Source organism: Chiroxiphia lanceolata, chromosome 1 (genome assembly GCF_009829145.1).
Source record: "Chiroxiphia lanceolata isolate bChiLan1 chromosome 1, bChiLan1.pri, whole genome shotgun sequence".
NCBI classification, from domain to species: domain Eukaryota; kingdom Metazoa; phylum Chordata; class Aves; order Passeriformes; family Pipridae; genus Chiroxiphia; species Chiroxiphia lanceolata.
In genome coordinates, this window is record NC_045637.1 from 36,661,308 (window position 1) to 36,683,956 (window position 22,649).

At 46.1% G+C, this 22,649-nt stretch overlaps 2 protein-coding genes and 1 long non-coding RNA gene across 9 annotated transcripts in view; 1 reads left to right on the top strand and 2 right to left on the bottom strand.

Annotated features, from left to right (window-relative positions):
- Positions 1 to 11,269, top strand: part of LOC116787809 (cytochrome P450 7B1) — a 130,188-nt gene extending 118,919 nt beyond the window's left edge. For all 6 annotated transcript variants that reach the window (XM_032689743.1, XM_032689751.1, XM_032689736.1 and 3 more), the window contains 2 exons: positions 2,747 to 2,925; positions 6,904 to 11,269. In XM_032689743.1, coding sequence (XP_032545634.1) covers positions 2,747 to 2,925; positions 6,904 to 7,200 — 476 coding nt within the window. In that variant the 3' untranslated portion in view covers positions 7,201 to 11,269. The remainder of the gene's footprint in view (positions 1 to 2,746; positions 2,926 to 6,903) is intronic.
- Positions 11,270 to 13,889: 2,620 nt separating this feature from the next.
- LOC116791058 lies at positions 13,890 to 15,307 on the bottom strand. 2 transcript variants are annotated; one of them, XR_004358601.1, is made up of 2 exons: positions 14,917 to 15,307; positions 13,890 to 14,526 (listed from the first exon to the last, which is right to left on the bottom strand). It is a non-coding gene; the product is annotated as an uncharacterized LOC116791058 (long non-coding RNA). The 2 variants fall into 2 exon arrangements; XR_004358600.1 differs by having other exon boundaries at positions 14,897 to 15,307.
- Positions 15,308 to 17,103: 1,796 nt separating this feature from the next.
- BHLHE22 (basic helix-loop-helix family member e22) lies at positions 17,104 to 20,609 on the bottom strand. The gene has a single exon (XM_032713776.1). It carries the CDS (start codon positions 19,701 to 19,703, stop codon positions 18,804 to 18,806), a length of 900 nt encoding a protein of 299 aa, XP_032569667.1. The 5' UTR covers positions 19,704 to 20,609; the 3' UTR covers positions 17,104 to 18,803.
- Between the last annotated feature and the right edge of the window lie 2,040 nt (positions 20,610 to 22,649).

Genomic DNA, 22,649 nt, shown 5'->3' on the forward strand with positions numbered 1-22,649 from the left:
GCAGCTTGCTCTATTTCTCATTAGTACGCATTTATTCAGTGGAAATTGGAAGACAAATGCTTGAAGGCATGTGAACTAAGTATAGCAAATTAGGGTTTAAAGACTGAATATTTATAAGTATATTGAAACAATTTTTTTTTAAAAAAAGTCTAGAATGAATTGGAAGCTGAGTGCTAGCTTTAGTATAAGAGAAATGAAGAGAGAAGTGGGAGGATTCTAAGAATAACAATACTATGAGAGATATCTCTCTCTCTCTTTTTTCTCCCTCTCTCTCTCTCTAGAAAATATGTAAAATCTCTCTGACAACACCTTATCAAACAACAGCCTGGCTTCTTTATGTAGCGCTCACACAGTGAAGTTTAGCATCTCATGTGTGTAAGAAGAGAGGAAAAAAATGAGGGTCATGTTCATTTGCTGCTTGGTTATCCCTTGGTATGCTTTAAATTGCCTTGTTTGTTCGGCACAAGCACAGAAACAGATGTTGCTCTACCGTGCTAGATAATTTACTGTACCTCACGGTGCAGAATGGAAGGCCTCCCAAGCTACCCAGCTGGTCTGTCAGCGGCGATGGCTGGTGTCTGCTGAACTATGACAACTGCAAGTAAAGGCTGCAGTTTTATTGTGCAGTTGTCATTCCTCTCAATGTATAGCTCTGGCATTTGTGGAAAGCTGACTGTCTATTTTTTTAATGTAAGCCTGCAAAGCCATATAAGCTCCATTCTCCTTTGTTGATCATAATGTGACTCATTACTTTTGTCATCTAATGATTATCGGCATGATCGCTCAGAGCAAGAGCCAAGCTTGCCTTCCCCACATAACTGGTACTGGAAGGTAAAACAGATTTGTCATTTACGATCTGACCGCTAAGCCACACTTTGTGCTCCATTATTGTGATTAACTTCTGCATAAGATATGCTGCCCGATTGTCATTTGGGATCCGGCAGCGGGCAGGGACTGTGCGTTTTCTGGGAGAATGTCCACCGATAGGATGTGACCGCATCGCTTGGGTGGTTAAACATAAACCTGCTATTTCGCAGCATCATTTTAATAATTATTTCTCTCTTTTTTTCCCTCCTTCCCTCTTCCCTGTTTGATTTCTGCTGTTGCTATGCATGTCACCACCACTCCCAAATGGTGGACCAGCATGAAGTTACCAGCTTCATTTTCTGCGGGTTGAAGGCAGTCTGGAGCAGAGACTGGACCCTTCCTTTGTACCGTGCAAAGTTTTGTTGCCAGAGCGCTGCCAGTTGAAATCTATCGTGTCAGGTGCCTTGTGGCTATCCGCAGTAGAGGCCATCTTCTGGAACCAGGGTTCTTTTCTGGCTTCGTCACCAACAAGCCGATTTGACTCTGCCTGATTATAGTAACGAAGGCAGTCCAAAAGAATATGCACAGACTCACTGTACGTCACATTGAATCACGGCGCTGGCCACACAAAGCTGACCGCAGCCTCATTTCTTTAGACAAATGCATGCTTAAGGAAAAACCTCCTGCAAGAAAGCATCCAGGGCCACTTTATTTGCTATGCATGCTGCACCAGATTTAATTTTTAGTGAAAGAACGTTTGTTATTATTTTTTTTCAGAGGCATCTACACTGGGTAGCTACTGTCTCTAATAAACTAACCTTTTGGGTGCAGCAATTGCAGTGCCTTGGTGAGAAGGCTTAGAGAAGGCTTATTTGATATCACAAAATGTAAATGCAGACACCAATGGATTACTACGTGCACATGAAACCCCATTTTAGGCTGTTTTTCACACTAATGATTAGAAGGAATCAAGTCACATATAACAGTGCCCATACACACTGGTGGAAAAATAGTCAGTTTTGATTACAAAGTGAGAGATGCAGCCCTAGACAGGAGCTACATGCTGATATACATGCTATCAGAATGATTTATGCAAATTATGCATATTATTCCCAAAGGAATTCCTCCTCAAACTGCCAGGATAAATTGCCGGAAATTAGCCATAAAATCTGTCGTGCTAGGAGCAAAAGGTGAAGGCCACTGGGAAAGCAAGGACATTCAGCTTCTGGAGCCTTCCAGAATGTGATGGTGGAGACAGAAATCTTGCTTTCCCCAAACCTGAAAGAACTATGTTTTGTTTCCTCTTACTCAATTAGAAGTGTATTTCTCTCTTAAAATTACCAAGCAATAATGAATTGCTTTCATTCACTCTGACCGTAACAGACACTATCGTTTGGCAGCATAGCGCATTGAAAAGAAAATACATTTAAAAATTCTCAGAATGACTGCAGAATTAACAAGCAGAATGATCTTTCTAACATATAGTCCTGCCATTACATCCAACAGCTTTTGAAAAGCAAGCTAAACAGCTCCATGGATGCTTTGGCTGGTGTTTGCTTGCAACCGCCAAAATATATGTAAATGGATAAAGCGTTCATATCTTTTTATTGCGTTGTTTTCAACATGATGCCTGAATAATGACTTTTCACCCAAAACTTGGTGCTGCTTACAACCAACAGGATTTCTCAGCACCATCAGTGAGAATCACATCGGGAGGTTCAGCATCCCGGCTGCCCCACCCCAGCCCTGCGGGGGTGTTTATTGCCTCCTCCTGATCTCTGCTTTATGTTTGGTTGGTTTATGTGCTTTTTTCCTTTCTTTTCCTTTAGTCTGCTCTACTAAACCCGTCGAGATTAAGCAGCTGTAGCCATGTATAACTTCCAGTCATCTCCCATATTTCTGACGCTTCCCCCCCTCCTCTGCTTTTTTTTAATCGCAGAGAGTGCCTTAAACGAGAGTTTAAGGATGTGCTCGTCCTCCATGAACATCCGCATCAGCCAGGAGGATTTTGTTCTCAAGCTTGAAGGGAATCAAGAAGTCGTTTTGAGGAAAGGAGACTGGATAGCCCTTTACCCGCAGATTTTACACATGGACCCTGAGGTCTATGAAGATCCTAAGGTAAACATTCAGCTGGTGCTACTCTTTCTACTCCAGGCACATCGAAGCAGCCAAGCCGTTTGTGATCTGTGGGTTGTTTTTTTTTTTTTTTTTTTTTTTTTTACTGCTGTTCCGTCTTGTGGAACAAATCTTCCTACTTTCAGATGTATTTTCTATGGCCCTACAGGTCAAAGGATTCATGGCCTGAAGAGAGAAATATGGTGATGAGACTGACTGCGACTGCTTTCAAAGGAATTGACAATTGCACATTGACTACCATAAACTTTAGGCTAAATGTGGGCTTTGTTTGGCAGTGGATCATTTGATACCCAAGGAGGGCTGAATAATAGAAGGTGGTTTAAATAGCAAATAATGTGGGCCATTTAGCTAAGTGCCCGCAAAGCATCATTGACTCTCTGAAGCCCTATAATAGCAGTGTCTTACTTGAGCCTTATGCTTTTTCACCTCCCTTCGTAGGGATTCACCCCTTCTTGATCAATTAGAGTGTTGTGAACTTGAGACTGTAAAGCTGTTGCTCTGCAGCGGAGCTCGGAGGGTAATTGTGTCATCTCCTTGTATTTTTCTCTGACGCTCGAGTTAATGAATATCAAAGACTCGAAATTAATCCACCCTGCCTCAGCCTTAATACGGCTTCAGAAGTTCACCACCTGCATGCAAATTGAATAGTCCTCTCGGCTAGGTTGCTCCCCAGATTGCTGTCCCCAGCCCAGGGTGCCACAGAGGAAGAGCAAGGAAGAGCAAGGGTGCACGCTGAGGCTGTTAAATGGCTCCTGTACCTCAGAGGCAAGAGCTTGTACCTGATCCACTCCACACCCCTATATTCCTAAGCAAATGGCTGTCTCCCATGCTGATTTCCATCCTTGGCATTTGAGGCAAATAAGAACTGGATTTTTTTTGCATGCTTGTAGAAAGCCCATGTTAGAGACATTGCTCCCTGAGGCTCTCCCTTTCAGGGATTTAAAGATGTGAGGTTGCAGAGAAAAGATGAGAATCAAGTGTCTGGTTGGTGTGGGACAGCATCTCGCTGTGCAGGAACCCTGCCAGCCTCAGTGAGAGGAGGTGTGGAGCATGTTGGAGTCAGCAGGAGTAAGGTGTAGTCACTGGGATGAACACTGGAGCCATGAAAATTAAAATTACTTCCAGGAGGGTTCTGCTGGCTGTCCCCACCCAGAAATGAAGATAAAGCCTGCTAAAAAAATTAGGATTTTAAAAATAATCTGTCTACTGGCAAATAGTTTTTTAATAGTTTTATCCTTTATAAGGATAGATAGCAGCTAACAAATAAGCTTTTTTTTCCATTTTATTCTTAACACTTTATTTTGGAGAACATTATTGATTTGTCAAAAGTCCATCTGTTTGTTTAGGTCCTAGACCAAAAGCATCAGTGTGGAAACTGATCCCCTCCCTTATCCAATAATTGCCGGAATATATTACCATATTTCCATTGCTTGAATATATCTGCTTAGTATCAGCTCTGCTCAGCTTTCACAGTACAGCTTTAGTTCATATATTTTATCTTTTTGATAGTGAATGAGCAATCCACACATTGCAGTACATTGATTTCAGCACATGGGCCCTCTCGAAAAGTGGGGAAATCACTGTTCTGTTTGGTTCTTAAAATATGCAGTGTGCTTTCAACAATAACTACTGAGGATCAGATAGAGATGGAGAATGAATTTTTTGAAAGGTGCAGTCTTGAGCTTGTCATGTATTTAGGGAAAACTTTTCCTGGGAAAACAGGCAGCTTGACGAGATAATTTTGTAGCAATGCTTTTTCTCCTGGATACATAAATTTAAGTTCAAGCTATCTTCTGCTTTGGCACCATACTGTATAAGTGTAAGCATATATTGGTGACCTCTTTCTCCACTCATTAAAGCCTAAATAAATGAGTCAGTTTTCTATGAAGTGGATAAGTGAACCCCTAAATCCTAACGCATCTAGTTGAGGAGCTCAGTAAATTAACTCTGCAAAACCTGTTCAGTGAATATCAGGAAACCCTGCAGGAAACCCTACGTGGTGACTTCCCAAACAAGGCTAAATACAAGATTTGACTTACATTATTCACAGGAAATTGCTCAGTTTTCATAATACCCATAGCAGGCCATCCACACAGAACTTCATCGCCTGTCTTTGCTCACTGTCTTCACCTCTTCCTTGCTTTGAGCCACCCTGTCTCTTCTAGGAGACCTCGTGCATGGCTGAAAATTTCTTCATTGTCCCAAGTTAGTCTTTATGTAGCTAGTGAACTAGCTTTTAAGGAAACACTACTCAACTCAAGGGGCTTCAGCAGCACAAACCTGAGTCACTGTCATTGGTTACATTCCTGTCTTGCACTTGTTTTCTACTTTCCCAATTCCTTAGACACCAATTTATTTTTTGTTAAAAGCAAGTACAAGTCTCAGAAGGCTCTTATTATGACAAAGCAAGCATAAGGTTTGACCCAGTGTGTCTGTGTGTTCAATACCACAGTTCTTAATTGCTCCAGACACCAGGAGTGCACCTTGTGGAAAGGTCTGAACAAAGCAAAGAGCTCTGAGTGGGGTTGGGTTGGGTTTCTAAGCTATTGCAGTCCATATTTAGTGGTGCTTTTTTAGACCAGCAGGATTTAGATTTCAGGAAGTGAATCTTCTTGTTATTCTGGGCTTTCATTTGTTACTGTGCTACTTCAACTGAAGCAATAACTTCCCAGGGGAAAAGATAAGGGCATGCTTCCTTTTGGCTGAGGTGTTCAAAGAGATTGAAAAGCATTACTTGTCAGTGGAAGCAGATATAGAATCAGCTTTATTTTTATGGAATATCCAGGCCTCTGCCATTTAGAGAAACAGGCTCCTGTTCTTCAGCACCCAGAGTTACATCCAGCGCGCCTTGCACTTGTTCCCTTTCTCACAGACCACCTCCCCTGACACTGTCTTTTCTCAAGAGCAAGACCTGCAGTGGATGGTCTTCAGGGCCTTTAATCTGATGGGTAAATCAGCATCAGTGTATTTTCAACGGTGGTGGGGGTTTTTGTAATCAGTTGAGGTCGGTTTCTGTCTGACTGACTTGTTCCCAGCCAGCTCCAAATGGCTGCTGCTATAGCAGATGTATGCAAAGCAGGACAAATGCTAATGAGTGACCATAAGCAAGAAGTGTCTGTCATTTTTATTCAAAGCATGCAGGAGGGTTTTGTAAGTGGTTAATTTGCCATTGACTGAGTGTGGATGCCAGATCTCCTTCATTCAAAAACATGAACGATCTCTACACAGGGATCCTGCTACTGGAAATCAGTCAGAAAGATGTTCAGTTTATGGAACGTAGGTTACAAGTACAACCTCAAACCTTACTTTGTAATGGTCAGTTACTGGCAGTTGTCCTGCTTTACTCACAGCTTCTGGAGCAAAACATTTGAAGGAAAGATGTGGCAAATTAAGCAGCAACTATCTCCAACTGAAATGAAAATTGACTGCAAAGCATCAGATCTGGTTTTCAAATAATCTGCACCACTAGGTGCAAAAGAAGGATGGATTTTGCTCTAGCTTGCAAGAGCAAGATCAGTGCAATGCATTAATTTATTCATAGGCATTTGCAGAATTTGTCAGTTTATCCTTATTCATGATGTATGTACCACACTGAGTGCGTATGATGCTTTACAAGAAAATTGTCCTTCCACTAAGGTTCATTGTCCCTGCTACAAAGCGGTCAAAATCTAATTACAATCAATACAGGCCAGACACTCAGTGGATGAGATGTGGAAGTTGAAGGAGCTTGATGAAAAAGGGCTAAGCTAAGTAAGTGGATTTAAGGAGTGTTCTTTGCAGGAAAGATAATGTGAGTTAATGAAACTTGAGGGAACCAAGTATAAAGAAGAAGCTGTCAGCTCCTTGTCTTCCTCTTTATCTTATTTTCTGGGTTTCACACGTGTTACCATTGTGCAAAGAAAGCAGCTCATGTAACTGCCTTGTTAGATATCACGCTGTCTCTCTCTCTTTTATTTTCAGGAGTATAAGTTCGATCGATACATAGAGAATGGAAAGAAGAAAACAACATTCTACAAGGCGGGAAGAAAACTGAAGTATTTTCTAATGCCATTTGGCTCTGGGATCAGCATGTGTCCAGGGAGGTTCCTCGCAATGAATGAGATGAAGATGTTTCTTTTCATACTATTGTCTCATTTTGATGTAGAACTAGCAGAAAACAAAGCTGTCAGACTTGATAACAGTCGTATGGGCCTTGGTATCCTCCTGCCAGACGTTGATATTGCCTTTCGTTACAAGCTAAGGCCCTTAAGAAATTGAGCAGCTGCCTATATGCCTTCTACTAATCTCCATGTTTGCTCTGTTTCATCACTCAGCTTTATATTTTTGAAAACATTTGCTTTTCCCCTCTCTGCTTTTACCTCCTTCCTCTTTGTTTCTAAGGAGAAAAGCCATCGGGCTGGAGGTAGATATAAGATGCAGGGACATGCAACCTCAATTTGTCCTGCCTGAGTTGTGAGAAGTGAGGTGAGATGACAAGACTCTGGCCAAGTAAATAGCCCAGCATCCTTACAAGATGGATCCCCATACTCCTGGCCATGAGACGAGCAGGATTTACAGGGAGGATGAGAGCAAGCTGAATCCAGGCCATTTATATGGGAAACAGGCTCAGCAGCCCTCTGTCCTGGGGGTTCAACCCTTGTTAGGTTGGGAGGTCCCATATAGCCATCATCTGGAGGAATCTCAGCATCTGCTCAAAGCAGCAAATAGTGAGAAAGGGGGAACTTAATTCTAGGGAGTGAAAGCATTTCTAATGATTATTGTTCTAACTTTTTGTTTGCTCTGTTCCCTTCATGGTCTTGAGAGTCTTAGCCCTTATTTGGAAGATGTGATGGAAGTTGTGTGGGGTGGTGGAAGATAATTTGCAAGAATGTCTTACTGGCAACACATTTCTAACTTCAGTTTTATGTACTGAGGTTGAATGCTTTGCTTCTCTTACTATTTCTTTTGTTGCAAACTGGTTAAATATAATTTTTTTCCTGCAGTCATTTAAAGTCAGAAAGGAAGTTCTGTTGATTTTAATAGGCTCTGGATCAAGCCTAAATTTTCTATTTTGGCTTTCGAGCCAAAAAAGGTATATTCTGCATGGAGGAAATATATGAGCCTGTTTGAAATGATTCTGTCATCTCAAAAATTACCTTCTGTTTCTCTCACTGTTTTCTTAGTAACACATTCATGCATTTATTTTGACTATTTTTTACCTTTGTCCATTTCTCTAAAAAGGTAAAAGAAGAAGAGGGTTTCAAGGGCAAATGTGGTATCTAAAACTACTTTTTAATATTGTTTTACTGTGCCTAAGTTTTGAATAGGCAGAGTAGTGTGACCTGTGTTTGGAAACAGACTTGTCCATCTGCAAAATTGGAAAGTAGGCTTTTCCTTGGGGCCAAAATTTGAGTGAGTGAAAATTCTGGGCAGCCACAGCAGTTGTCTGCATACTGACTGCCCAACCTGCTTCACTGGGTGACCAGCTCTTGTTTCAAAAATCAATTTCCTAGTGCATAGGATCTGAGATTTTAGACCCTGTCTCTCTTCCCAGACATCACTTTGGAGACTGATGAGGATTCTCGTCACTGTCCAGTCTCAATTTGCCAAGATGATAATTGTGATGGGAGAATAGCCATGTCTGTGGGCCTTGCCTTGTGTTCCCAAAAACCATCTCTCTTTAGAATGTGCCAGTATAAGTCTTTCAAAATCAGAAATTTTACTCATCTCTGAAGGACTTGATGATCTATGGATGAAAACTGCTATCTACATACTAAGGATTAGAATTATTTATTATTTATTGTTTCTATGTAGGGGCTTGTTCAGTTACTCTTGTAAAGCACATACCCTAAATAAGTATCAGCAACCATAGAAAGGCTTTCAGAGATTGGCACAGCCACATTTCAAGTCCTCCAAGGAGAAAATTGTGGTTTTGTGAGATATACTGGATAAACATTTTCTTTTCATATATGGTATCTATAATGTCTACAAGTCTTCAGTACACTTACATTAAATGGGCTTTGCAGTTAATTCAATGCTTTAACTTTGCTTCAACATTTAATCACCAGCAAAAGCTGATTATCACTTTGTGCCACAGAATAAAATTGGTTTTTATGGAGAGATTCTTGTACTCAGGTTACTTACTCCTGTGGTTACTCTGTAGAAGCTATTCTGCACTCGGCTGTAGCTCACAATCCAGTTTGGTCATTAGAGCCTGGTTTATTGGGAGAGGAAATGTTGATATCATTAAACTGTTGACTGTATTCCATTATTGCTTAAATGTAAGCTGTAAAATGTCTCATACCACAGTTATGATAAATCTTTCTTTGGCATCCAACTTTAAAACAAACCTGAAGCAACTGTGAAAATAACAGTGGGTATTTGTTTTAAACAGAAGACTCCTTTTTATAATTGTGTTCTATTTTTAGGATTTTGAATTAGAATATCACTGGCTTCTGCATAATTTGATAGGGCATAATAGGACTGTGCCAAAAGGACATGCAAATCATTAGTAGTTTCAGATTAGTTTGCGATCAGTTGTTATAGTATCTATTTAGAAATTAAAAGAAGAACTCGATTGTCTCCAAAATAGCAAATTAAGTCTGTAGAGTATGCTCCATTTAAATAAAAAAGAAAGAAAGAAAGAAAAATAGTCAGAATCTTTCCCAAGAGTTGCAAGAAACCTCCATGAAGACACTTGGAGGCCTTGCGTCAGAGTTGGAGAGCAGTCTCTGCACCACACAAGAGGCCAGCGTTTTGCTGGGAAAAAAGTTATATGCTCTTTTTGCTCAGGCACTAAAATAATCAAATGTTAAGCAGGGCCTGCCCAGTTTGTCCTGGAATTGTGTTCCTGGTAACCCAGGCTCCTCGTAGATTGGTTTTACTGATAAGCAATGCATCAATATCTTGGCATACCCCAGCTGCAGAGGAAGTAAACCTCACCCCCATCTAAAGCAACGACAGCTAGAGCAGGACAGAGGAAATGTTAAGACCTTTGGGTCCATGTACTCAGTAACTGAGGAGGTGACATATTGAGAGCCAGCAGCTGCTCTGTCTCAGGAGTCAGTCTCCATGGAGCTGGGATTCAAAGGCCCCTGGTTTTGGTATTTCTGGTCAATAAACTGAGGCAGTACAACAGGGTAAGGGTGCAGCATCCCTGGAAGTCCCACCTGGAGCCAAGCTGGCCACAGAGTGCTGTGCCAAGGAGAGCACGTTTCATAACGCAGGGCACGATGCTGTTTTTGATGATCTCCTCTGGTGCAGTACCCAGGAGCAACCAGTTCTCGGTGTCTGTCGCTGGAGCACTAAGATGGCAAAATCATCTAAGCAGAAACAGCAGTGCCATTTGCAAGCATTCAGGTGCCAGTGGGGCTGCTGGAAAAGGTGGTGGGAGGCAGTCAGACATGTTCTTCCTTGTCCCAGCTCTCCACCTCAGCAGGGGGGTCTCCCCTGCCAGCCCAGCAGTGTCTGGCATCCACTGACCTGGCAGGTGTAGGGTCAGGCAGGAGGGGTGCATGGGTACCCCGTGAATTTCTCTGCTGTTCCTCCAGTGAAATGGTGCATTCACTCATCACTTTGAGGTGTGACTCAGCTGGTCACTACCCAGCCTCTCACTAGAAGTTGTTGATATCTATGGCTGTATCAATAGTATCTTTTGCTATTAGAAAATATATATAAGCACCTTTTTTTCTCATATAAAATGGGTTTATAGAGTTAATACAGCCCTTTATAACACCGAAGAAGAAAAGTTAATTTATCATGAACTAATGTGAATGATAAAATCTCATTTTTTAATTATTATTATTATTGTAATTTACAGATTGTGTTTTCTCCATTTTCATGCTGGCACTCAATACTGCTATAAGCTATTACTTAAAAAACCATCCAGTATATGTGTACCTGTTTGTAAATCAGACTTTCATATCTCTGCCAATATGTCCTAATGTACTAACATAAAACCATGTAAACGTTGTTCTTTAGTTTATGCTTTTAAGCCAGTTGCATGTCACTACTTTTGGCGCTGCTATTTTTATGAATAATTACTGGTCTGTGAATTTCTCTTGTAGAATTATACATGATCTTTTATTTTGTCATTACTGAACTTTCATTCAAAAGACTGTGAAGTGCTCTTAATTGTGCAAACTGACATTTTGTATATAGATGAACAACAGCTAGGTTCTACTTTAATAGTTAATATCCGTCATTCTGGCTCGTAAATTGACTAAGGTATATTGTGAATTTCTGAGCAAGAAAATTGAAACTTCATCATTTTAGTAATCTAACATCTTAAATGAATTTTGTATTTCAAGGAAGCAATAAAAAGGAATATATATATTTTAATATTGAATGACTGTCCACGGTATTTTTTCCAGCTTATGTTTACACTTTTCTCACAGATTCATAACTATTGCTTTGATTTTTTAATTATTGTTTCAACATACCGGAATTTTGGTGTTACTTAATCTTGAAAGATATTTCTGTAAGGAAAAAAAACCCCAAACCTTTAATTCAGCACTGGCATAAAGCAACTCTTTTGAATTTAGGAAATTATCAAGTCTGGTTTTTATCCCCCCATGAAACATAAGCCAGTTCTCATCAGATGAGGAAAAAAACCTGGTACATCTGACATTCCTAGGACAGTATTAAAATTAGTATAAAGATCTGCAATCCACTAGCTATTCCTAAATGCAGCTCCTTTGCAAACCTCTATGTAGTACAAGATGTACTACCTAGTGTAAAATATTCTGTCTTCTCAGATCATTCATTTTAAAAGGGGAAATGAATGAAATTGCTACGATATACAGCACTGCACCAGCAAAGCATAACTTGGCTTTTCTAGATATCACTGTATAGCTACTGAGTTCTACAAGTAGGTATTTAATATCAAGGTTGTACCCTAAAGACATCAGTGTTTCTTCATTCCTTCATGCAGAAATGCTTGTCAGGTATGTCTGCAAGGGTTGTTGAAGATATGTCCTAGAGAAGACAGACCTGCAGCATTTTTCTGGGTTTGATAAATGTGTGTGTAACTGTGCAATTGTTTTAACTCCGGGCTGTATTATAAGTTACTGAAGTTTATAAATTAAAAAGGTGGCATTGTTTGAGATCTTAGAAGGGTACATTTCTGAGTGAGCTTTCCGTAATGGTCTGAAAGACAGCTTGGCAGGGAGAAATTAATTAGATCTCTTAACATTGTATTTTATCTAATATTTTGTTTGATACTAGGTACTTTCTTACCATTACTTGCATTGCACTGTATTTTAAAATTATTCAAAGCATTAATTTATACATGACATATGCTTAACTCATGTGAGTAGAGCTATTCTATCAGACCATAGAAAATTCAGTATTTTCCTGCCTATTGCATAAACCAGCCTATATACCCTGGCCACATACCCTCAACATATCAGAAAAATGATCTCATTATAAAAATACCCCTTAAAACTATGCTTATGAAAGTATTGTGATCTTTAAGTTACTCTCTATGTTTATAAATAGTAATATGAAGAAACAGTTGCTGCATATATTAAAAAAAAAAAGTAGACAATGTCCCATTTTCATTTAAAACCAAGAAACTGTAGTGGGATCTTGATCCTCATACAAACCAGTACTGTGCCTATGTAGCCTATTCTATGCATCAGCCTTGCCTGGGATCTCAGGGTACTGAGGTTGTGTGAGTCCATCATTCGTAACAGCAGAAATGTGCTTGTCTTCAAAACTATTTACACCAAAATAAATAATCAAAAGAAGTCTAAGCTTCAACTTGTTCTTGCTAGAAGCCTTGCAGGATTCTATCTTTAAGGGTTTGTTAAACCGATTTTGATGTGTTGGCTGGAGTTTTTTTCCCCAAAACCAGCAGCTATGAGTGCGGCAAAGTTGAATAAAAGTCTGAGTTCTGGCTACAGGGAGAGTAAAAGTCAGTAAGCAAACACCCTGTGATGACTTTTGACAGTGACTTCTTTCCTATCAGCTCATCTTTCCAACTACCTCTTTCTTCCAGATAGTTTGGTCTCTAGCTAACCTCCTACAGGCAGCAAGTCTTTCCCTGTCTAATTTCCGTCTTGTGAGCCAGTGAATCGCCTCTCTTCGCAACGTATCTTTCAGTTGCTTTCTAAAAATGAATTCTTTACAGCAGCTTCTCGCAAAAGCGGCATCGCAGGTGGCTGCAGCTGGGAGAAGTGCCGCCTCGGTGAAGCTTTGAACCTGCAAAGCGGATGGGCATTAGATGAGCTCGGGGTTGAAGCACGGGGGGATGCCGGCGCTTCGGGATGGCTCCGCTACGGGATGCCCCCAGCCCGCGACGGCGTCAAGAACCCGCACCCTCGCCCGCCCGACTCCCCGCCCGCTGCCCGCCGGGCTCCCGGCGCCGCTTGGGCTCCCTGCGCTCCGCTCCTGCCTCCACTGGCCCCCGACAAAATCAGGGGAGAGGGAGGGTGAGGAAAGACTCCTGCCGCCCCTTCCTAAAAGCAACCCGAGCTTCCAGGGATGCTGCAGTGGTGCAAGGGGACGGGACCCCGAGGAGGTTCCTGGGAAGCGGTCTGGGTGTTCGGTGAGTTTGGAGGGCTTCGGCTGATGGAGAGGAGGTTTACTTTGGAAAGGCGATTGTTTGCCTGTAATCCTCAATTATGAGTATTTAAAAACAGTATTAGAGGGGCAATCTGTTCTGCAACTTCTCGGAAGAAATAATTGTTGATTTAGATAAGCACTGATCCCTTCAGTGTTTGATGAAGACGTTAATTTATGGCTGTCTAGCAGTTTATGGCGATCATTAGATTTTCAGCTTTGTCTCTGTTCGAAAAGTATCTTTATTTTTTATTTTAATCCAAGACAATTATGTAAGAAAACGGTTATGTTTGATCTAAAATACATCATTTTCCTATAGCATTTCAAATTATTCACAGATCATAGTTCTTATGTCTGCATATATGAATTTAAAAATACAGCAGTAAAGTGCTTGAAACAGACCATAAATTTGCTTCCTATTTTATTACACGTCTCTGAATCAGGTTGAGAGGACAAGGGCAACTAGGGGCTTGGGGAAAGATTTAACCCTTCCTGAGGCTGGAGAACCAACCGAACCAGAGCAGATTCCCCTCCGGAGCGCTTCGGGGATATGCGGGGGGCGGGCTGGGTGACACCGAGCTGATGGGTGACCCCGGGGAAATGGGGCTGGCTTCAACTCTTTGCTCATTTAGCAGATGTCCCTTCTGCGACGTATTTGGCTGGTAGGAGCTCCAGAGTCGGGCCGGGGGGCCGGGGCAGCCACGCCGTCTCCCGCTCCCGGTAGCGGGTTCCACCTTAGCCCCTGCCCCGACAGGATGGCCCCGGAGCGGCGGGCACAAGCGGCTTAACCCCTGCGGCGCCTGCCTCAGCCAAGAGCAATACTCCACAGAGAACCTCAGTGACGCCTCTGATAGGCTCCTTTAGTGCCGGAACCTTCCCAGATACCGGACGAGCCCCGACGGGCAGCAGCGACCCCGCGGAGCGGGAGGGCGGCGGGGGCCGGGGCAGGCGCGCAGCCCAGAGCGACTTCCCCAAAGTTTTGTCCCGCTCCGGTAAGGACCTGTTTCGCCGTTTGCTTACAGCCTCAGGATCCCTCCCGGCCTGTGGGCAGTGGCGGTGCGATCACAGTTACAAATGATACTGGAGGGAGTCATACAGTCCTGGCTCGTCTATTTAACCCCCCAACAACTCCCCTCCGCCACCACCACGAAAAAAAAAAAAAAAGGTGTTAATTGCTGTAAAGTTTCCAAGCACGTGGATAATTTCCTTTGACTGCTGCTTTTTAATTAAAAGCAAACTTATTTATGTTTCTGATGTTTATATTACGCGATTTAATTACGTTTAGAGGCAGCGTCGCACTTTTTTCCCCCCCTTCCACCCTAAATCACATTTTCATTAAAGGTTTTAATAAGAAAACTCACTTGACCACTATTCATTATCTAGTTCGCTCCATGCACACAAGTTCACTTACCCATTCATTTATTCACTTACTCATTCCAGCAGATCCGCTGCAACTGCTGCTAGCAGGGATGTGAACACTCATAATTATTTGTCAAAGTCTGGAAAGTGTATTATCCCTTCTTCTAGTGGTAATTAGTTACCATAGCATCTAATACGTAAATGTGCCCAGAGCACACCATTAACAGTTAAGCGGAGGATTCAATTTAACACATGATTATATCTTTCATAAGTCATTACATTAGGAAAGCCAATGTCACTCATGCTGGGACAATCTCAGGCTCCGAGCTGGGGTAAGGGGCCGCGGAAGGGAGCCGGGCTGGGCGGCGGGGGCAGAGGGAGCTCCGGGTGAGGCTGGGGTAGATCCCGGTTCGGTGGGGCGGTTGGAAACCGGGAAGAAGCTCTTTTGAAAGGGGACATGTTCATTTCTGGCTAAGTCCTCTGTCAAGATTTAAGGGGGGCGGGGGAGCTTCTCTCCTCCCCTCAGCCCCGACATACACGACGCTCGCCTTGGCAAGACCTTCCCAGGGACTGGCCCAGTGGCTTCGCGCCGCTTCCCAGCTATGATGCTCGGTACAGGGAGACAGGAGAGTGGAGCCAGAAGTGGCAGCACCTCTAGCTGGCACAGACCCCTCGCCCCCCTTCGAAGGAATCGAAGACGAAGTAAGGGAGCCCAAAGTCGGGCGGCAGTGGTAGCCAGAGTTTTCATTCCGCTGTCCCGTCGCTCCGAAGCAGTGACAGACGAGAGAGTGGTGAAGGGAGAAACCGCTCCATGTGCCACAGGCGGCAGCGGCCGCCCTCGCTCCCCAGAGCCGGCGGGGAGCATTCCAGGCGCGGCCCGCACACTTCGGACCCTGCCCACGGGAGCCGGGAGGCAGGGCGTGGGCCTCCTCCAGCCCCTTGCCTTCCCAACAGCCCAGGTCCCGGTCGCTCCAAGAGTTTGCTGGGACCTGGCTTGTCTTCCCCCCACCCCACGGCCGGGCAAAGTCAAGCAGCGCCCGCGCCTTCCAGGGGAACCTCCCGGGAAGAAAGCCCACTCGATAGCCAGAGACAGTAAGCGGTAAATATTGCAGCAAATGTGTCCTGCGATGTTATGTGCACGAACACACACTCACGCGGACACACACACGCACACACACAGAGGCACAAACACACAGGCACGCACCACGCCAAGCTGGTGGCGGTGGTTAATTCCTAATCAGAATGATGGACAGCAGAGACAGAACAATACAAACTAATGGCTGTGTTGCTGATCACTTTACCCCTTGATTAAAGACACCCAATTATGGCGCAGAACAGTGTCGTAATTATGTTCCTTAATCACATCCAGGAGGTTTAATTGCCTTAACGATGTGTTTCATTAAATGAATTTAGGTATTATAGTCGACAGTTTTCATATACAGTTGTTTTCAAATTAACATAATATTAGACATCGTCATGGAAATTGTTTTAATAATCATAATTAGACGCACCCAGCCTTTGTCTAGTAAATGCTGAGAGACGCTTCTCCTTGCGCCTGGGGGCTGATCTGCCCACCCTCTCTGGGCTGCCTTCCCACAGCTCCGTGGCACTTTACAGTTATGTTTCCTGAAAAGTTACAGGTTCTGATTAATCTTTTTTGATGGGAAGTGGAGCAGAAAATATTTATCCCCTTCCCCCGCCTGTGGTGCTGCCGTTGGGAGAGGCGGCTCCGCGGACACCCGGCGCCGGCCAGGCCCGCCCGAGGGAGGGGGGACACGCAGGGCTGGGACTCCCGGCCCGGGCTCAGCGCCGGGCGGGCAGCTTTGGGGGTCAGCACGCTCTCCCTGCCCTCGAGTTTGGGGCAAGGCGGATGATCCACGAGGGGAGGGGCGGATCCAAAAGTTGGGGGGTAGGGAGGAGGCGGGAGGGCGGTCCTGCAGCTTACCCCGGGGCGCATCCAGCCCCACTGTTCGGGGCGTGAGTGGAGCCGCAGAACGGGCGGGCAGGGCCCGGCGCTGCCCCACGGCTGCCCCGCAACGCCGGGGTCCGCCCGGCACGGGCGCGGCAGAAACGCAGCGCAGGCAGGAACTTGTCGCCCCTCTGCCTGGGATACCCTGAGCCGGTAGTGGGGTGCCGGGAGGGGGGGCGGTTTTGAGGCGCATTCAGAGAAAGGCAAAGGAAAGGAAACTACCCACCCCCTCTCTCCATCTCCTTAATTCTGGAGATATATGCTTAACAAAGCACAGCATAATGAAAGCGTTTGTTCAAAATATTTTAATAAAGATTCTTTCCGACATAGATACACATACAAACGATCGTACATTGCTGTCATAATCTGATTGACCTATTTAATATATATCACTCTTTACACATCCGTGACCTGCCAACAGATCCATCATGGCTCCTATTTTGCCATCCAACCTGACAGTCCGAATTTGTATTATCTGCAAGTAGTGGAAAATAGCAGGACTCGTTTTTGAAAAGAAGAAAAAAAAAGGAAAAAAAAAAAATCTTAATTTACAAATGGCAGAGAGACAGCCACCCAGCCATGCAAACTAAACTGAAGGCTCACTTTGGGTAAATAGCTACTTCTTGCTTTTCATCTCTCATTTTTCCTTAAAAAAAGAAAACCACCCCACCCCCCCATCCCCACGGAAAAAGAAAAGAGAAGAATTCCACGCGTTCTGTAAGTCAGCCTAAAGTCTTTTAGAGTATTTTAACTTAAATAATCATCCACAGTCAGAATAATTTACATACACATTAAAAGCGGTTTAAATTATACCCTTGAAAACAGCGCCTGGGAAAACACTGGCTTGGCAAGTGTTCTTGTAGCAGCTATTGCTCTGATGCCTTGTAAAAGTAAATAGCTATTACCTGTTATAAATGCAAAGAATACCCTTTCAAAAATCAGTTGGTTGAGCAATTAAGAATACACTTTTCCTCTAATTTTTGGACTGAAGCAATTTATTAAAGCTCAATTTAAATACAGGGATGATGCAACTTAAAATCCAGATGACCTTTCATAAACCTAAGCAGCTCGGATACATCAACATTTCTGCTTATACGTTGTTGGCAAATAAATGTTTTAAACACTTGGCACACAGCTGAAGTTAATCCATAACAGAATTTTAGAAGCATTTAAAGTAACTGCACATAAGACCCGTGACCTTAACACATGATAAATATTGTTGGCGTGGAAGGGTCATTTAAAGAATAACAAATAAATAGCATGTCTTGTTTATACATCATTGCAAACTGGAAAGAAACAAGGTGCACATAAATATTTCTTTTAAAAATGCGATACTTTCAGCCACACGGAGTAGGGGTTTTGATCGGTTATTTTTTTGTCTTTTTTTTTTTTAACTCTCTCAATTTTAAATCACTCTCACCAAACTTTGCGCATTTTCACAGGATCAAAGTTTAGAGACGATAAAAAATACGAAGTCTTCCATAGCAATGGTCCAGTCTCTTTGTTTCTGTAAGTCACTTAAATAATAAGTTTACATTTCAAGTTTGTTTGTTTCCTGGCTCAGAATAATATTAATAATACTGCTAATAATAATTAATTAAAAAAAAAAATCTATGTTCAAGTGCCCTCTCTGATTTGTCCCCGGCGATAGCCCCGGCTCCTAGCCCGGCCTGCTATTTCCCGGCCGCTCCTTTGTCCGGACGCGCAGCGAACCCCCCGGCGACCCCTGGGCCGGGCCTTCCTTCCTCCCCGCGGCACCCCCGGCCCCTCGCCCCCTCCCCACCGCCGCACGCACGCTGGCTCCCGTCGCGGTCCCATCCCGGCGGCACCCCAGGAGACGAGCGAGGCGAGTCCAGGCGGAGAGCGGCGGGGGCCGGGCAGCGGTCAGTCCCTCCGCCGCCTCCGCGCCCCCCAGCCCGGGACCGGGCCGCCGGCAATCGTCGCTCCCCGGGGCCGCGGCGGCGGCGGGGGGCGACCACGGCGGCGGCGCTTAAGGCTTCTCCGTGCACTGTTTGCAGAGGCTGGAGGAGACGCTGTTGAAAATGGCACATTTCTCCGGGCAGGAGGTGGCGGGAGGCAGCCCGGCGCTGAAGGGGTAACCGGCCGCCTGCTCGTAGGCGCCGAGGGCGGGGTGCAGCGCCGCCGCCGCTGCCGCCGCCGCCGCGGCGGAGCTGGGCAGGGAGGCGGCCGAGATGGCCTGGCCCTGGTTGAGATAAGCCACCAGGCGCCGCATCTCCTCCAGGGCCTGCGCCTGCATCAGGATGTAGTTCTTGGCCAGGAGGAGCGTGGCGATCTTGGAGAGCTTCCGCACCGAGGGGCTGTGCGCGTAGGGGATGACCGCCCGCAGCTCGTCCAGCGCGTCGTTCAGGTCGTGCATCCGCCGCCGCTCCCGCGCGTTGATGTTGAGCCGCAGCGCCTTCTGCTCCTTGGACTTCTTGCTGCCGCCGTGCCCGTGGGTGTTGGAGCAGCTGCCCTCGGCCGCCTTCAGCCCCCCACCCCCCCCTCCGCCGCCGCCCGCCGCCGGCGAGGCGACGCGCGGGTCCCCCCCGGCGCCGCGCAGCACCAGCTCGCAGCGGCCGTCGCTGTCGTCGTCGGGGCTCTGCTCGCCGCCGCTGCTCTCGGCCACCGAGCTGCGGCTGGCGCTCTCGCCGTACTTGACGCAGACGGAGCCCGGCGGTAGCGCCAGCGGGTCGCCGCCGACGCCGGGCTGCAGCAGCGCCTCGGGCTCCGACGCCTCGTAGCAGGCGAGCGGCGAGGGCTGGCGGTCGCGGGGGTGGGAGAGGTCGAGCCCCGGGGGTGAGCGGAAGGCGGACTCCATGCGCTTGGCCGAGGCGGCGAGGCTCTTGTGGAAGAGGTCCTCTTCTGCGGGCAGCCCCAGCGCCCGCTCCATCGGCGCCCCGCTCGCCTCCGCCTCCGCCTCCTCCGCCCCCCTCAGCTCCCGGCCCGCTCCTCCAAGGCTCCGCGCCGCGGCAGGCGGCTCCCCGGCGTCCCGCTGGCAGAAATCGTCTCCCGGCTCCCGCTGGGGCTGCGCCGTGCCCGGCGCCGCGGCTGTCCCTTCTTTGGCTCCGGCGACGGCTCGGACTGCGGCTCCGGTGGCTTCGGCTGCGGCTCCGGCGGCTCCGGCTCGGGCTGTGGCTCCGGCTGTGACTCGGGCTGTGGCTGTGGCTCCGGCTCGCCCTCAGCAGCCGCCGCGCTGGGGCATTGTGCGCTGCCAGTGGAGCCGCTTCCACCGTTTATCTTGCTTGGATTCACCTTCAAGAGATTTCCGGACCCATCAACCAGCAGCCGCCGCAGACGGGGGAGTCTTTTACATCATTATCTCTGAGAGTAGGTTATTATGAAGAAGACTCGCCTGTTGGGACAGAGCTTTCTACCCAATCAGGTTAACGTTTTAATTAATAGGATTAAAACGGTAACAAACAATCCCAGGCACTATCTGGCCCTGAGTCTGAATAGTTTCTTTTCCCAGGTCTGAAGACAGGCAGCAGCTAGAGCTTTATAAGAGGCGCCTGCTCCATTATTCTCCCTGCCATCTGTATACACAGCTTAACGCATATGTTTGCAAGACGTTGTGTCCTGTTAGTAACCCAACAACTGCCTTTAGCTTGACATGTGTGGCGACTTTCACTCATCAATGAGCACACTAAAAGCCCTACTTAGATCGAAGGATGTTCTTTGCCTCCTTCAGCAAATTACAGTCCTGCACTGCAGAAAAGCCCACTTCAACACTTCTCCTTCCGAGTGCTGCCAGCAGACTTCTGCTAACTTAGCTGTGGAGTCAGGAGTGACACCCTCTCCCCCCCAGCCCACCCACCCCCTGCATTTACATTAACTTATAGTTCCCTCCCACCCCCACCCGTCTTTCCGAAAAGCATCGCCTGGGAAATAAAAAAAAAAAAAAATTAAAACCCCAGGAGCAACCCCAGCCGTCGTGCCCACTTCTGCCTACCGCCAAAGTCCACCTTGCTTCCTTGGGAGGTGGTCCCCAGTCCTCCCTCTTTCCCCCACCCCCCTCCACCAAACGGAGACCAAACTACGGGGAGGTTCCCCTCCTCCTTTCCTTATCCCTTTCCAAGTAGCAGATTGCTGCTTGCGAGTGATTATCCCCCGTGTCCCTATAAAAAACATAAAGCCCCATCAGTTACCTTGAAAATGAACGGATCTGGAGAGGAGAGGGGGCGGGGCGAGAAAAGGGCAAAATCCACCAAAGTTTTTTTTAATTTATTTTTAATTGTGACTGACCAACTCTTTGCAGCTCCGTGCCCTCCTGCCTCCCTCCAGCGAGCCCAGCTCGGCGGGAGCACCCTGTTCTTCTTCCCAACGCCGGGATGCTGCCGACGGTGCCAGGGCGAGGCGTCCCCAGCTATCCGGTTGCCCTGGCCCTCTGCTCCACTGCCGGGGCTTCTCCTCTGAGCCGGGCACACGCTCCTCTGCCCTCTCCCAGAAGCTGCAGTGGAAACCCTAGAGTCGGTCCGAATTTTGTCCGACTGCTCCTCTGATGCTTGAGACTAGCAGCTCGCTCTCTCCTTACTGCTAGCACTCAGAGTATTTAGTGGCAGGTTTTCATTCTAATGACATCAGTAAAAACAATATTTCCCAACACTTCCAAATCATTCTTATGTGGCAGGATTACTGAAGGCTATGAAATTTTTTTGTTTCTCTGGTTTCATTAAAAACCTTTTAATTGTGTCTTTCGGAGTTGGCCCCAGGTGTTGGACTCTTTTCATTACATTTTGCTCTAATGTGATGAAATTCTAATTCTCTCCTTACCATATGGTTAAATTTCCCCACTGAGAATTAGTTGAAAAAGGAGAAATAATCTATTAATCTCTGTAATAGATTCACAAATGAGGTTTGCCACAGAACCCGTTTTTGAATGGTAATATCAGAACAGTTGGGTGCCTTGTTTCAGGAAAGAAAGGGCCAGGCGACAACAGAAAACGTTTGAATTTTCACCTGGAAAGAATGAAAAGAAGCCAAGCTGCAGATTTCAGAGTAATTGACTGAGATTTCATCTAGCCAGGACATGACTACAATACAGACCTTCCTCACCTCGTGTCTCCGGATCAGAGGCGAACATACAAGCCGAGCCCTCAGAAGAGGGGGGGGGGGGTCTCACCCCCCAACCCCATTTGGCTGCTGCGCTTGTCCCTGGTCGCCGTCCAAGCGCACAGTCACCGAGCGCCTTGCTCCCCTCCCCCTTTCCAAGGGATGGATGCCACCGTTAACCTCTATCATTATTAATCCAAAGGCATTTTAGGTTTATTGTTTTTCAATTAGCAACTTCATTTTCCCCGGGATCATAAACAAAGTGCTTTATATTCTCAACAGAGGTTTGGGGGTTTTATTATTATTGTATAATCTGTTTAATATCCAACTTGTAAAACTCATGTGGTCACTTAAGGATGACGAATACTGTTATTATAATTTGATGGCTAGTGGGAACATTTCATTCCCCTCAGCTTATTTCTTCGTAGACAGAGGTCTCCGGCCCGATCTCTCCCACTGATCTGTGGGTTCAGTAGCGCTATCTCCCCTGTCTTCCTGTGCAACTTTGGGGACGGCGTACACCGCCACTCCGCAGGCGGCAGGGCTGGTTGCTCCGGGACTGCGGCCGCCGCAGTTGCTCCGAAGGGCGAGGGGTGCTGCCGGGCCGCACCGTCGGGGCGGGGGGACAAGGGCACCACGGCGACCTCCGCGGCAACCTCGTCTCGTCTTCGGCTGCATTCGCTGAGATTTGCCCTCTGCATCTGAAATTTCTCTCTTCGTCAAAGCCTTTCCTGTTCTCCCTGTCCACCGGTCAGTCTGCATGATCTGCCCCTGGATCTGTTTGTAT

Coding starts and splice junctions, on each gene's coding strand:
- BHLHE22 (XM_032713776.1), bottom strand. CDS start 19,703: ATGGAGCGGGCGCTGGGGCTGCCCGCAGAAGAGGACCTCTTCCACAAG.